Raw genomic sequence first — 15,826 nt, forward strand, 5'->3', positions numbered from 1 at the left:
TCTTTGTCTGTATTCTCTTTGTGTCCCACTCTGGCTTGTCTCCCCTTCCAATCATTCCCTGCTTCTCAACTCCTTACTCTCTCTCCTCTGTCCCAGTCTGACCCTAATAAGTGTTATTGAGTCTAGAGGATCTTTTCCTCGAGGCAGAATTGGGAAGCAGTATCGGACAGAAAATCCCATCAATGAAGTGCAATTTACATGGGAATAAACAAAACCTGATTGGATTCCATGTACACCGTCTAGGTTGACTTATTGACAGGGTTGTGCTTTAAGCCTGCTTTATGTGGTTGTCAAATGCTTCTTTCAGAGCTTCATTTTCTTCTAATAGGTTTTCTACTCTAGGTAATTACCAGAAAGCATAGCCTGGGTTTGGATACATATCAGAAGATTACAAATGTCAAAATAGTTATTCTAGAAAACAGATTATTTTGTGTAACACGACCATACCTTTCTAGGAGCTACCTTTCTGGTAGGCCTTATCATTCTGCAATCAATGTTTTTTTTATATTTTAATATTTGTATCCTCTTCACAGGGTCCTCCAAAGCTGGCCTGCAAGTCAGACAAGTCGGAGGCAATGTCGGACGGGAAATCCGCCATCTCGACGGAGAGACCCCTGAATCTTCACCGCCCTTCTGCAGATGGCAAAATGCACCACGCCTCTGGGAAGAAGATGCCCATGCCCCAAACCAAGTCTCCGACCTCCTCGCCCTCCCCTCTTGAGACCCTATCACAGGAACCCAGCGATGAAGGCGTTACCAATCCTCCTGGGTACATTTATAGCAGTGAGGGTCTGGAGGAGAAGGACCGGGGCGTTCCTAGTTGGGGCGCTCCTACTGTTACTGAGAAACTAGCGCAACTCATCGCCATCTGCCCTCCTTCAAAGTCCACCAAGGTGAAACCCCCCAAAACAACTCCCTCTCCCACCACCCACACCACTTCTAACTTTATGGCCCCCACCCCAAAGCAGCGAGACCGCGCTATGGTCAACAGGGCAACCTATTCTAGAGCAGTCCACCTAGCTCCACCCCCTCCTGTCTCGCGCCCTCCTGGCCGCCCCTATGGCTCCAGGAACAATAAAGACTGTGTTTCGGAGAAATCACCTACCCCACGTGGGAAAGAGGAGGCAGATGGAGCCGGCAAGTCTGGCAGCAGTAACAACAGCAACAGCAGTCGCAGCAGCAGCCCTGTGCTAACCTACGCCGGCGGCAACAGCCGCTTGGCAACAACTTCAAAGGACAACAACGACAGCAACAGTAATGGCGCGACGCCGCCACAGTCCCGTCTCACTCACTGCCCACCACCCCACTCAGTCTCCTCCTCTTCTTCCTCCTCACCCTCTTGTTTGTCATCCTGCTCCTCATCAGAGAAGAGGACAGTGAGCCTGTCATGTCGCCAGGGCTCCCAAGCCTCTCAAGGACACCACTCCAGAGACCGAGAGAGTCCCTCCCAGGCAGAGGAGAGGGACAGCAGTGAGAGGGACAGCAGTGAGAGGGACAGCAGTGAGAGGGACAGCAGTGAGCGTGACCGGCACTGCCCCAGAGACATATCCAAATGCCCCCCTCCTTCAGCATCCGGCAAGCAGGAGTCCAAGACTAAGGGGGCTAATCAGTCACTCAGAGGGGAGAGAAGCAAGAGCTTGAGCCCCAGTAAACACAGTCCCAACCCCAGTAAACGCAGTCCCAACCCTAGTAAACGCAGTCCCAACCCCAGTAAGCGCAGTCCCAACCCCAGTAAGCGCAGTCCCAACCCCAGTATGCGCAGTCCCAACCCCAGTATGCGCAGTCCCAACCCCAGTATGCGCAGTCCCAACCCCAGTATGCGCAGTCCCAACCCCAGTATGCGCAGTCCCAACCCCAGTATGCGCAGTCCCAACCCCAGTATGCGCAGTCCCAACCCCAGTATGCGCAGTCCCAACCCCAGTATGCGCAGTCCCAACCCCAGTATGCGCAGTCCCAACCCCAGTATGCGCAGTCCCAACAGGGAAAGGGATGGTCGCACCAGCGGGATCTTCAGTCCTCTGGAGGCTGTGAGACGGACTGCCTCGCCGCCAGAGCCCGCCGGCGACCGTTCACCCCCTCCTCTCAGAGACGAGTCACCTGGAGAAGAGTCACCGGGCTCGCCTCCAGGGCAGGACAACAAACCCCTGAAGAAGCGGCGAGGCAGAAAGCCCCGCTGGACCAGAATAGTGAACCGGTCACAGAGGGCGGGCCAGGGCAGCCCAGTTGACCAGCGCGAAACCTTTGTGCCTTCATCCTCAGGCCTTGATACTCCCCCACCTATACGCAGGCCTGTAGGACGGCCGCCTAACCCCAATAAGGTCAAGCCTTCCGCCGTGTCTCAACTCTTTCCACAGCCAGCCAGGAAAAGGGGACGGCCCAAGTCTAAAATGCCCAGGCTGGATGCCCCCACTCGGGGACGTCCCCCTCACAAACTGGTCCCCTCCAAGGTCTTTTCTTCACACAAGTCGAAAGAGGAGCAGGACCCCCCTGTTCTCCACCCGGAGGTGGACCTAAATCCTCCCAAACCTATGCCGAGGAAGCGGGGGCGACCCAAACGCCTGCCCCCCACCTTGCCGCAGGAGGGTCAACCCCCCACTCTGGCACCGGAAGGGGGGGATGGGAAACAGTTCCGGTCCAAGGGCAACGGGCAGCTCATCATGAAAACCATCATAGGCAAGATCAATAAGATGAAGAGTGTGAAACGCAAACGGTTCCTCAGCCAGATCCTATTGGGACCAGGGTCTGGACCAGAGCAGGAGCCCCCCAGAGGAACTGCCAGTGGGGTGGTGGGCCAGGTAGCAGCTGCAACCCAGTCTCTATCTTCCTTGGCTGCTTCTTTCGGTGGCAAACTGGGACCCCAGATCAACGTAAGCAAAAAGGGGACAATATACATGGGGAAAAGGAGAGGGCGCAAACCTAAAGCATCAACAAACCCCTCATTGGCAGCTTCAACACCACCCCCGGAGAGGCCTTTCCTGTCCCCAAACACCACATCGCCCCTCCACCACCATCAGTCCCAGTCTCAGCAGCAGCACCACCATCTCCCCACTGCTGAGGTGTTCCCCTCCCCCTCGCTCTCCCAGTCCAGTGGAGGCCAGAGCCCCATCAGTGATGCCTGCTTTGTGGAGCCAGGGGCAGTGCACTTCCTGACACACCCACACTTCCACTCCCACCACGTCCACCACTCGTTCCCCTTCCCTCCCCCGACGTTCTCAGCCCCCTCCCCTCGCGCTCTGGTCTCCTCGGCTGCCGTGGCCTCCCAGAAGAAGTCGTGCCGTGGCTACCATCACCACCACCACCATTACAGGCAGCACTACCACTACCGTAAGCTATCCCCTCCCAGGCCTCTCCACCCCACATCCCCTGCACCTCTGAGTGAACTGAAGGAAGCCACCCCCTCACCCGTCAGTGAGTCTCATAGCGAGGAGACTGTACCCAGCGACAGCGGCATAGGAACAGACAACAACAGTACTTCTGACCGGGGAGAGAAGGCCTGCGGTGTGGGGATGCCACCTGGGATGGCCAGTGGGCTGCTAATGCCAGGGGTGATGGGCTCAGCTGTGGGGGTAGGAGTTGGGCAGAACTCTCATGGTGGACTAAGACACTCGTCCTCAGTGCTGCTGGAGCACCCCTCATCCTCTCCGTCACCGCTGGGGGTGAGGTCCTCACCCGACCCCCGCAGGCCCCACCCGGCAGCCCCTCCCTCTGCACTAGTGGGCCACAAAGAGAAACACAAGCACAAATGCAAGCGCCGGAGCCACGGTTGCCCGGGCTACGACAAGCTAAAGAGGCAGAAGCGCAAACGCAAGAAGAAGTACCTGCAGCTGCGCTCCCGGCGCCAGGACCCCGACTTCCTGGCCGAGCTGGATGAGATTGTGTTGAGGCTGAGTGAGATCCGGATAGCGCACCGCACCCCCGCTCACAGACTGGGCAGTGGGCTGGGGATGCCCCCGGGAGCTGCAGGAGCGAGCAGAGTACCAGGGTCGGGTGGCAGGGCCGCTGGGACCATGGGAGGCGCTGGTGGCCCCCCTCCGCATCACTACCTGCACAGAGACCTGCTCCCCACAATTTTCAGGATCAACTTCAGCGGCTACTACTCCCCCCACCCCTCGTACCCCTGTGACTCTCTGCACTACGTCCGCAAGCCAGACCTGAAGAAGAAACGCGGGCGCCCTCCCAAGCTGCGGGAGTCATTGTCAGACGTACCCTTTGTTCACGGGTTGGGATTCCCGCTATCTAGCGGCGGGTTCTACCACCCATCCTACAGTGTTCCCTACTCCTCTGGTCCCCTTGGTCTGGGCTACTACAGGGGATACCCCCCAGCCAGCGCCCTGTACCCGCATCACCAGAACCCCCTTTCTGCCCCGTCCCACCACTCCCATCATTCCCCCTCCTTCCACCCGCCGCCTCCCCCTTCCTACGTGCACCACCACCACCCATCACACCTCCTGCTCAACCCCTCCAAATTTCACAAAAAGAAACATAAGCTGCTGAGGCAGGAGTTCCTGGGTGGGGGCCGGTCTCCCGTGCTCTACCCTACTATGTCCTCAGAGCTGTCTTTCGGCTGGCATCACAAACACAAACACAGACACAAACACAGAGAGCGCTGTGCCGAGGAGGACGGGGAAGAGGGAGGAGGAGGGAGCCGAGGCGGAGTGGGAATGACCGAGAGCCCGGGATCGGGAAGAGGAGAACACGGAGCCAGCGGCGCTGGAATGGCCGAATCTCTGCAGCGCTGCCGCTTTGGAAGAGACTCCACCCCTACTACCACCAGTGCCAACAACCAGGCCACGGCCAACTCCCCTTCCTCGTCTTCCTCTTCCTCAGCCGAGAGGTACAAGCGCAAGGAGACATCCCTGTCCTGCCTGGGGCCCTCTCGCCTGACCCAGGGCAGTGCCGGGCCCCGGGGCCACCATCCCGTAGAGTCCTGGTTCAGGATGGGAAGCTCTGAGGCAGACTATGCTAAGCTCTCCCGGATCCCTGCAGGGGCTGACCAGGGTCCGTTCACAGAAGGCCAGGGAGAAGACCCGGCGGGCTGCTCAGACAGTGAGGAGGAGGATGAGGAGCCCCTCACGCCCACAGATGAGATGGACCCCAACTCCCAGGACCCCCCGCACCATACCAACCTGTTCGCCACCGCCCTGACCAGCACATCGCTGAGGGGAGTTGGAGGCAGGAAGGGAGTGGCAGCGGAGAGTGCGAACTTCTCCCGGATGGAGCTGATGCTGAAAAAGGACCACTCCACTTCAGCAGAGAGGAGAGAGTTGGGTGAGTCACTGTAACAGGGCGTTCTGTTAGAGAGGGATGTTAGCCTACAGGATCAGTGTCTAGAGCCTGAGCCTACAGTACCAGTGTCTTGCTGAAATCTAGTGTGAATGAGTCCTCAGCAGTTTTTAGGCTATTTGCTTTGATGGAAATTACTTTTTTGAGAGCATTCAAAATCCCTGTGCTATTTATAGCGCCGACTGTGATTTCTGCACCAAAATGTATCTTTGTACTACTTCGGAATTCGACCCAAATTGAATCTGACATTGTGAAGGTTATTTAATTGTGCACCAAGTTCACTTCCAAAAATAGTTCCGCTGCTGGTGCTTCAAGAATTCAGCGGTTTCTGTTTGGATTGAATGATGTCGCTTAGCTTAATTTCTTGGCAATAAATAGTGAAATTGGCCTGGTATGCACAGCCATTAGTGGCAGTATTGATTCCAGGGTTATGTGTCCGTGCAGTGACCCCTTTACAAACCACCATATGGCATAGTGAGCACTGAGCACTCTGTCCCAAATTTCACCCTATTCCCTTTATAGTGCACTACTTCTGACCAGAGCCTTGGTTAAAAGTAGTGTGCTATAGAATAGTGTGCCATTTGGGACATGTCCGTTATCTCTGCTGAATCGCAGCGTTCAATGACTCAATATACCCTTTAGAAATCCCTTGGCGGGACACAATGCCATCCCTTGTACGTACGTCTACCCTCCACCGGCCCTGACATTAGATAGCCCTAACCTGTTATTAAGGACTTGGCAGAAAAAACCCATAATTACATAAACGAGCCCTGCTTTGTGTGTGGTTGTCATTGTAGCCTTGTACAATATACAGCCTGATGTTTTGTCCGTAACAATGGTAAGAAAAGTCTTGTCTTGATAGTTGAGCTGGATGTTTTGTTACAGGCTATATTTGGTAGGCTTCCTTCCCCATCAAAGCTGTCAAACTGAAAGGCTGCTTCTGTCTGTCTTAGATCCCTGTGTACACAGCTAATATAGCTGGACAGGTAAGTCTGAGTGCTTTGGGTAATGATTCTGCTTCATCAAGCTGCCTTTGACTGAGAGATGGGTGGGTTACTGTGCATGTGTGAGGAGGCCAGGCCCGCTTGGGTGGAAGGCTCCTGGTGAGGTAAGCAGGCAGCATGGTGTAGTTTGAACCCAGCCAGGGTAATCCAGGATTAGAGCTCAGGACACAGGGTCGTCCAGCGGTCAGACTGCACCACCACCATGGAGGTAGCCTAGTCGGCAGGGAGGTGGAGGGTGGAAGAACCTCGCACAGGAGTGTGAACCAGAGGAGAGAAACGTGGGGAGAAGCAGCAGAGGGGATGGGGAGCGGTGGAGTGCCCAGGTGCTGATTGGGCAAACTGACACTTTCCCCTTTTAGTGAACGGTGCTACTATAAGTAATGTGAGTGGACTAAATGCAATAAGCTGAAAAAGTCTGACTTCATTGTTCATTACGTGACGTTGCGTTTCAGTTTGGTGAGGTGGGCCTAGCCTATGTGTCTATCTGTAATAAACGGCATTTTGGTGAGGGATTTGGCAGTGGATGTGAAAGATTTAAGATTTAAGCCTTGATAATTTTTAGGCAGCATTAAAAGACGGAGGCTAGTTATCGGCCTAACAGTGGAAGTAAGCTAGGACTTGGAATAAATACAAGTTCAAGTGTCACGTTGCAGCTTATTCCTATGTTTATCATCTACTTCTCCCCCCCCCCCCTTCTCTGTCCTTGTCTGTTTATGTGCAGGCAATACATCAGGTGTCCAGACCCGAGGCGACCACTCTGCCCCTGAGGACCACCTCATGCAGCACCACAACCACCACCCTCTGTTCCACTCCCTTTCTTCCTCCTCCGCCTGCCTCTCCCACTGCAGCCACGACTCACCCTCCCAAGGCTGCTGCCTGGACAAGGATGCCTCCCCGCAGCACCACTCCCACCGGGCCCAGCCCTCCAAACACAGCCTGCACCACGTCAACAAGATCCTCCGCGCCAAGAAGCTCCAGAGACAGGCGAGGACAGGCAACAACGTGGTCAAGAAGAGGGGCCCCGGGCGCCCCAGGAAGCATCCCCTGCCCTCCCCACCCCCATCGCCACCCCCTCCGGCTGAAGTGACCCAGACCAGGCACCGGGACCGAGGAGGAGGGTCAGGGGGAGGAGCGTGCAATGAGGACACGGTGACAGACGCGATCGAGTCGGTGGTCCAGGGCCAGCGCAGGAAAGGCCAGAAGAGGAACCACTGGGAGAGAGATGAGGATGAAGAGAAGGAGGAGGAAGGGGAGGGTGAGGAGGTAGGGGAGGGTGAGGAGGTGGAGGAACGAGCGCTGGACAGGGAGGTGAACCTGGGAGGCCTGGGGATGAGGTCCAGAGCTGGGGGAGGAAGAGACTGGCTCACCCAAGAGGAGCTGCAGCGCTTTCGCAGGTAAAACCACCACCACCGCAGGCCAACACGTGATTGCAGCCTCAACAGTGAGCACTGTGATCATGATGCTGCTTACTTTCATAGGCAGTGCTAATCTTAGATCATAGCAGCTGTGTGTATATATAGGAGAGTCTATCAAGCCAGTCATTACTTTAAAGTGAGTCTTGATTCTATTTCAGTGCTTTGGAGGGGAAACCAGATGGCCCCTCCTCCCCGGAACCTCCAGGCACCGTCTCCATGGAACAAGCTCCACCCATGCCTATAACCAGCCTACGGGAGAAGAGGGCAGCCAGGCCTCCAAAGAAAAAGTACCAAAAAGCGGGGCTCTACTCTGATGTGTACAAGACTGCGGAGTGGGTCCCATAATTGTGCCAGACTTAAAATTTGGATAACCTGTTTGCTTACCAAAGGTCAAACCAGTAATATTTAGTGCATTTATGGACATCTCACTCGCTCTTATTTCTTTTGTCCCTGTTTCTCTTTCAGTCCTCGCAGTCAGATCCTGCAACTGAAGAAAGAGAAACTGGAGTACACACCTGGGGAACACGAGTACGGCCTTTTTCCTGCCCCCATCCATGTCGGTGAGTGTCCTTTGCACGCAAAAACACACATTTTGTCATGACATGTTACTGTGTCTTAAAATCAACTCCCTCGTTCCCCTCACGCATTCTGTTGTTTTCTGACCCCCCCACCCACCCTCTTTCAGGAAAGTACCTAAGACAGAAGCGCATTGATTTCCAGTTGCCTTACGACATCTTGTGGCTGTGGAAACATGACCAGGTGATCACTTATGTTCACTGCTAAGTGTTGTTCCTTCAGAGTCGACAAACTATAATAGGAATTTGTTCAATCTATGTAAGGGTTTGTCTCTTTTACGACGTAAGGCCTGCGATAGACTAGCGTCCTGTCCAGCAGGTGTACTTGAACATCAAGCTTCCTCACTCTACAAAAACAGGAGATAGGCTCCTGGATTATGGGCAGTTCTGGCTCGGACAAGGCTACTTATGATGTAATAACCTACATTTCTTGGTCATTTTAGCTCTACGAGAAGCCTGACGTCCCCCTTTATAAAAAGATCAGATCAAGTGAGTTCACACTCTTTCAAAGGTCCAGTCAATAATAACGTAACCGAACACTATTTCATGCTGAGCATTAAGGCAGCTGTAATCTGGTCAAGCTATTGTGTATCTGACCTTGTGTAACCTGTGTCCGCTGTAGATGTCTATGTGGATGTGAAGCCTGTCTCAGGTTATGAAGCCACCACCTGTAACTGCAGGCCTTCCGGGGAAGCCATAGACAGAGGCTGCCTTGACGAATGCCTCAACAGGTATAAACACTGGCATTGGAGATAAAAATAGACCCGCACACTGGTATATGCTCCATGAAGTGCTATGTTTATCTACAAGGAAAACTATTTCAAACCTGCGTGGGTTTTCAATTTACATCAATATTCAGACACCTGCCTTGGAATAGCATCTCACGATGTGAATTGAATTCAGTATGATTAAAGAATCTTGGTGTCTCGCACTTAGCAGTAATAATTATTTTCTTCGATTCCCTCAGGATGAGCTTTGCCGAGTGCTCCCCCGGCACCTGTCCCTGCGCGGAGCAGTGCGACAATCAGCACATCCAGAGGCATGAGTGGGTGCAGTGCCTGGAGCGCTTCCGTGCCGAGGGCAAGGGTTGGGGCATCCGCACCAAGGAGCCCCTCCGCTCAGGCCAGTTCATCATCGAGTACCTGGGAGAGGTCGTCAGCGAGCACGAGTTCAGGTGAGATAGATTTGAATGCATGTATTAATACACTATATATCCAAAAGTATGTGGACATCCCTTGAAATTAGTGGATTCGTCAATTTCAGTCACACCCGTTGCTGACGTGTATAAAATCGAGCACACAGACATGCAATCTCCATAGACAAACATTGGCAGTAGAATGGCCTTACTGAAGAGCTCAGTGACTTTCCACGTGACACTGTTATAGGATGCCAACTTTCCAACAAGTCAGTTTGTACAATTTCTGCCCTGCTAGAGCTGCCCTAGTCGCAGTTTAAGTGCTGTTATTCTGAAGTGGAAACGTCTAGGAGCAGCAACGGCTCAGCCGCAACATGGTAGGCCACAAAAGCTTATAGAACGGGGCCGCCGAGTAGCGGAGCGCTTATAAATCGTCCTCGGTTGTAACACTCAATACTAAGTTCCAGACTGCCTCTGGAAGAAACGTCAGTCCAAGAACTGTTTGTTGGGAGCTTTATGAAATGGGTTTTCATGGCCGAGCAGCCGCACACAAGCCTAAGCTCACCATGCGCAATGCCAAGCATCGGCCGGAGTGGTGTAAAGCTCATCGCCATTGGACTCTGGAGCAGTGGAAAAGTATTCTCTAGAGTGATGAGTTCAATAATTACGCTTCAATTAATCTGGGTTTGGCGGATGCCAAGAGAACCCTACCTGCCCCAATGCATAGTGCCAACTGTAAAGTTTGGTGGAGGAATAGTGGTCTGGGGCTGTATTTCATGGGTGGGGCTAGGCCCCTTAGTTCCAGTGAAGGGATATCTTAACGCTACAGCATACAATAACATTCTAGATGATCCTGTGCTTCCAACTTTGGCAACAGTTTGGGGAGGGTCCTTTTCCTGTTTCAGCATGACAAAGTGAGGTCCGTATAGAAATGGTTTGTCAAGATCGGTGTGGAAGAACTTGAGCCCTGACCTCAAACCCATCGAACTCTTTTGGGATTAATTAGATGCCGACTGCGTGCCAAGCCTAATCGCCCAACATCAGTGCCCGCCCTCGCTAATGCTTTTGTGGCTGAATGGAAGCAAGTCCACACAGCGACGGTCCAACATCTTGTGGAAAGCTTTCCTAAAAGAGTGGAGACTTGTAGCAGCGAAGGGGTGATGAACTCCATATTAACGGCCATGAATTTCAAATTAGATGTTGACATACTTTTGGCCATGTAGTGTATGTGTGTATGCATTAAGGGACAAATCCTAACTTCCACAAGTCACATTTTCACTTTGTGCTCTATTTTATTAACAAACATAACGCAATGGTAAATCTTAGCGCTGGGGGTAGCGCTATGTTCACAACCGGAATTATGAGTGTAGTAGCTGGCGGTGGCGGGTAAGGGCTGGGTTTTGATAAATAAACAAGTTGTAGGTGTGTCGAGGCTTGACCCCTCGCTGACCAATCAGAACATGCTTCATGGCTAAATATGTGGTTGCTTCAAGTTGTGTATTTAGGCATGCCTTAGAAATTAAAGAATGTATGGGCTCCATGATACGACTACAGGCTATTGATGATTTGAGAAAGTGGCTAAAAAAAGCTTGGACTCTGTTCCTTGTCTCAAGCTGCACATGCTGTTCTCTCATCAAGTGATCATATTTTCACCCATCATACTATTCTCAATTTAATTTTCACTTTACTAATATGTAACATTTATTTCGATTTGGAATGGCCCATTATTAAATGGGCAAGACAAAAAGACTTTCGGGATAGTGAATGGAGGCCACTTTCCCGCCAGTACGTTTTTAACTCATGTCTGGTCGTCTACTCCGGTAATTTTGCTGCGTGACAGGGGATATTCCGCCCAAACTCTGTAAGCCATGGGCTCTCCAACCCTGTTCCTGCAGCTACCCAGTGCTTAATTTTGGAAACCAAGTGAAATCTGTTTGGCAACATCGATAGTAACATGTTTTAACAATGAAACATTTCATTAAACTGTTGACAGCCCCCCTCTCTGAGTGCTGAAGAAAGGAATGAAGGAGAGAGGGGAGGAGATGGAAACTCACGGTGGTGAGATATTCTGTAGCTAAAGGTAATGTGTCCGTCTATTAATTATGAAATTACTAAGCTAGTCAAAATAAAATGCACTAATTTGTAGGCTAAATCTGAATTTGTTTAATTTAGGCTAGACCATTATGTACCAAATATCTTAAATAGGTATTTCTTAGTTTTTCTGCCATGTGTAATATGCAGTAGGCTATGTATCATATAATGGCACAATCATTTTAAATCAGCTTTTTTTGGGGGGGGGGGGGGACTTGGGCTCATATATACAGTGTGTTCGGGAAGTATTCAGACCCCTTGACTTTTTCCACATTTTATTACGTTAGACTTATTCAAAAATTGATTAAATAGTTTCCCCCCCCCATCAAGCTACACACAACAACCCATAATGACAAAGCAAGAACAGTTTTTACATTTTTTAAATTATTTTAGCAAATTTGATCAAATAAAAAAACTATCACATTAACATAAGTATTCAGACCATTTACTTAGTACTTTGTTGAAGCACCTTTGGCGGAGATTACAGCCTCGAGGCTTCTTGTGTATGATGCTACAAGCTTGTCATACCTGTATTTGGGTAGTTTTTCACATTCTTCTCTACAGATCCTCTCAAGCGCTGTCAGGTTGGATGGGGAGGGTCGCTGCACAGCTATTTTCAGGTCTCTCCAGAGATGTTCAAGTCTGGGCGGTGGCTGGGCCACTCCAAGGACATTCAGATGACTTGTCCCGAAGCCACTCCTGTGTTGTCTTGGCTGTGTGCTTCGGGTCGCTGTCCTGTTGGAAGGTGAACCTTCCCCCCAGTCTGAGTGCTCTGGAGCAGGTTTTCATCAAGGATATCGCTGTTCATCTTTCCCTCGATCCTGCCTAGTCTCCAAGAGAGATCCTTGATGAAAACCTGCTCCAGAGCACTCAGGACCTCCGACTGGAGCGAAGGTTCACCTTCCAACCGGACAGTGACCATAAGCACACAGCTAAGACATCACAGGAGTGGCTTCGGGACAAGTCATCTGAATGTCCTTGAGTGGCCCAGCCAGAGCCCGAACATCTCTGGAAAGACCTGAAAATAGCTGTGCAGCAACGCTCCCCATCCAACCTGACAGAGCTAGAGAAGATCTGCAAAGAAAAATGGGAGAAACTCTCCAAATAGATAGGTGTGCCAAGCTTGTAGTGTAATACCCAAGGAGACTCAATGCTGTAATCGCTGCCAAAGATGCTTCAACAAAGTACTGAGTAGGTCTGAATACTTATGTAAATGTGATATTTCAGTTTTGAATTTTTTATAAATTAGCAAGCATTTCTAAAAACCTGTTTGCTTTGTCATTATGGGGTAATGTGTAAAGATTGAGGGCGATATTTAAAAAATAAAAATTTGTTTTAGAATAAGGCTGTAACGTAACAAAATGTGGAAAAAGTCAAGGGGTCTGAATACTTTCCGAGGGGCTTTGTATATGTGCCTTAAAAACAATTCACACCCCTTGACCGCATTTTCTTGTTTTTGTCTGAATTTAAAATGGTTTAAGTAGATTTTTTTTTGTGTCACTGGCCTACATGCAATACCCATAATGTTAAACTTGATTAACTAAAAATGAGAAGCTGAAATGTCTTGAGTGTATAATTATTCAACCCCTTCGTTATGGGAAGCCGGAATATGTTCAAGAGTAAACAGTAGTAGTAATATCTTACATAAATTGCATGGACTCCATGTGAAATAAGTGTTTAACATGATTTTCTTAAATGACTACCTCATCTTTCTACCCCACACACAATTGTGTGTGTGTGTGTGTGTGTGTGTGTGTGTGTGTGTGTGTGTGTATATATGTGTATATATATGTATGTGTGTGTATATCTGAATGAAAGAAATCTTATTAAATACTTTTCTTTACATAGTTGAATGTGCTGACAACAAAATCACACAAAAATAATCAATGGAAATCCAATTTATCAACCCATGGAGGTCTGGATTTGGAGTCACTCAAAATTAAAGTGGAAAACCACACTACAGGCTGATCCAACTTTGATGTAATGTCCTTATAACAAGTCAAAATGAGGCTCAGTAGTGTGTGTGGCCTCCACGTGCCTGTATGACCTCCCTACAACGCCTGGGTATGCCCCTGATGAGGTGGCGGATGGTCTCCTGAGGGATCTCCTCCCAGACCTGGACTAAAGCATCCGCCAACTCCTGGACAGTCTGTGGTGCAACGTGGCGTTGGTGGATGGAGCGAGACATGATGTCCCAGATGTGCTCAATTGGATTCAGGTCTGGGGAACGGGCGGGCCAGTCCATAGCATCAATGCCTTCCCCTTGCAGGAACTGCTGACACACTCCAGCCACATGAGGTCTAGCATTGTCTTGCATTAGGAGGAACCCAGGGCCAACCGCACCAGCATATGGTCTCACAAGAGGTCTGAGGATCTCATCTCGGTACCTAATGGCAGTCAGGCTACCTCTGGCGAGCACATGGAGGGCTGTGCGGCCCCCCCAAAGAAATGCCACCCCACACCATGACTGACCCACCGCCAAACCGGTCATGCTGGAGGATGTTGCAGGCAGCAGAACGTTCTCCACGGCGTCTCCAGACTCTGTCACGTCTGTCACGTGCTCAGTGTGAACCTGCTTTCATCTGTGAAGAGCACAGGGCGCCAGTGGCGAATTTGCCTATCTTGGTGCAAATGCCAAACGTCCTGCACGGTGTTGGGCTGTAAGCACAACCCCCACCTGTGGACGTCGGGCCCTCATACCACCCTCATGGAGTCTGTTTCTGACCGTTTGAGCAGACACATGCACGTTTGTGGCCTGCTGGAGGTCATTTTGCAGGGCTCTGGCAGTGCTCCTTCTGCTCCTACTTGCACAAAGGCGGAGGTAGCGGTCCTGCTGCTGGGTTGTTGCCCTCCTACGGCCTCCTCCACGTCTCCTGATGTACTGGCCTGTCTCCTGGTAGCGCCTCCATGCTCTGGACACTACGCTGACAGACACAGCAAACCTTCTTGCCACAGCTCGCATTGATGTGCCATCCTGGATGAGCTGCACTACCTGAGCCACTTGTGTGGGTTGTAGACTCCGTCTCATGCTACCACTAGAGTGAAAGCACCGCCAGCATTTAAAAGTGACCAAAACATCAGCCAGGAAGCATAGGAACTGAGAAGTGGTCTGTGGTCACCACCTGCAGAACCACTCCTTTATTGGGGGTGTCTTGCTAATTGCCTATAATTTCCACCTGTTGTCTATTCCATTTGCACAACAGCATGTGAAATTTATTGTCAATCAGTGTTGCTTCCTAAGTGGACAGTTTGATTTCACAGAAGTGTGATTGACTTGGAGTTACATTGTGTTGTTTAAGTGTTCCCTTTATTTTTTTGCTTCTAACTTCAATATGCTACACCACTTTTAACAGCACATTGCCCAACACTAGTGAGACTCGTGTCGCTTATGGTAGACCTACAGTATATCGAAAAATGACGTGACTCGCCGCCAATAATTACATAGAGGATTTTAAATTAAAACCAAAAGCCACCTCGTGGGTCTCCTGATGGCGGCCGGCACGGGTATCGAACCTGCATCTGCAGCAATGCATTTTGCACTGCGGGAGTCCCCATCCACTCCGGAAGGTATCAAAATACAGAGAGGTGTTGGTAAAGGTATATTGTCCTGCTAATAGCCCATCATGGGCTATTATAATACTGTATGTACACGGTGTCTAGGTCAGGATAACCAAATAATTTCTTTATTTAAGACTATCAGAAAGAATGTTGGTAGTGAACTATTTTGATCCAAAGCCATGAATGAATGAATGTCACTCAGCTTTATGCAGGTGCCGGCTATATGACCGTGTCATCAACTTGATAATATTTAACTATATTTTGGAGGTTATTTCGTTTTTAAAAAATAGAAGAAAATCTGTCAAACATTTATTTCTGTTTTTAGAGGGAGGGAAACGCTGGGCCAATTGTGCGCCGCCCATAAAGGCCAAAATATAGCCCTGCTAATAGCCATAATGGAGCTGTACAACGTGACCGTGTGTTTGAAAGAGTATTTTCCAGTAAGCAGCGACAATTTATTTCTGTAATTCACTGATACTTATTCCCGTATTAGTTCGTTATGGATTCATAACTAAATAAACATCAGCATTTTGAAAGAGTATTTTTATCTTTATTTTATTAACGAAAGCATAAAGATGTTGAAGAAATACTGTACTGCTGTTTGGAGTTAGTAATGTAACACTTCAGAGTCCTTAAGCATTGAATACATTGCAGGTATAGGGGATGTTCACACCTACAGTAGCCGGGCTATAAAGAGTATTGTCCTGCTAATCGGGCTACAAGTGTTTGAAAAACTGTTTGTCAAAATGCCACCAGCAGTCCATC

General features: G+C 50.2%; 1 protein-coding gene across 4 annotated transcripts in view; it reads left to right on the plus strand.

Annotated features, from left to right (window-relative positions):
• LOC115176059 (histone-lysine N-methyltransferase ASH1L) overlaps positions 1 to 15,826 on the plus strand; it is a 46,238-nt gene that overhangs the window by 6,903 nt on the left and 23,509 nt on the right. For all 4 annotated transcript variants that reach the window (XM_029735819.1, XM_029735821.1, XM_029735822.1 and 1 more), the window contains exons 4-11: positions 534 to 5,268; positions 7,009 to 7,681; positions 7,861 to 8,034; positions 8,168 to 8,262; positions 8,388 to 8,461; positions 8,721 to 8,766; positions 8,900 to 9,008; positions 9,245 to 9,451. In XM_029735819.1, the coding sequence (XP_029591679.1) occupies positions 534 to 5,268; positions 7,009 to 7,681; positions 7,861 to 8,034; positions 8,168 to 8,262; positions 8,388 to 8,461; positions 8,721 to 8,766; positions 8,900 to 9,008; positions 9,245 to 9,451 (6,113 nt within the window). The remainder of the gene's footprint in view (positions 1 to 533; positions 5,269 to 7,008; positions 7,682 to 7,860; positions 8,035 to 8,167; positions 8,263 to 8,387; positions 8,462 to 8,720; positions 8,767 to 8,899; positions 9,009 to 9,244; positions 9,452 to 15,826) is intronic.

This window comes from Salmo trutta, chromosome 36 (assembly GCF_901001165.1).
Source record: "Salmo trutta chromosome 36, fSalTru1.1, whole genome shotgun sequence".
Taxonomy (NCBI): Eukaryota; Metazoa; Chordata; class Actinopteri; order Salmoniformes; family Salmonidae; genus Salmo; species Salmo trutta.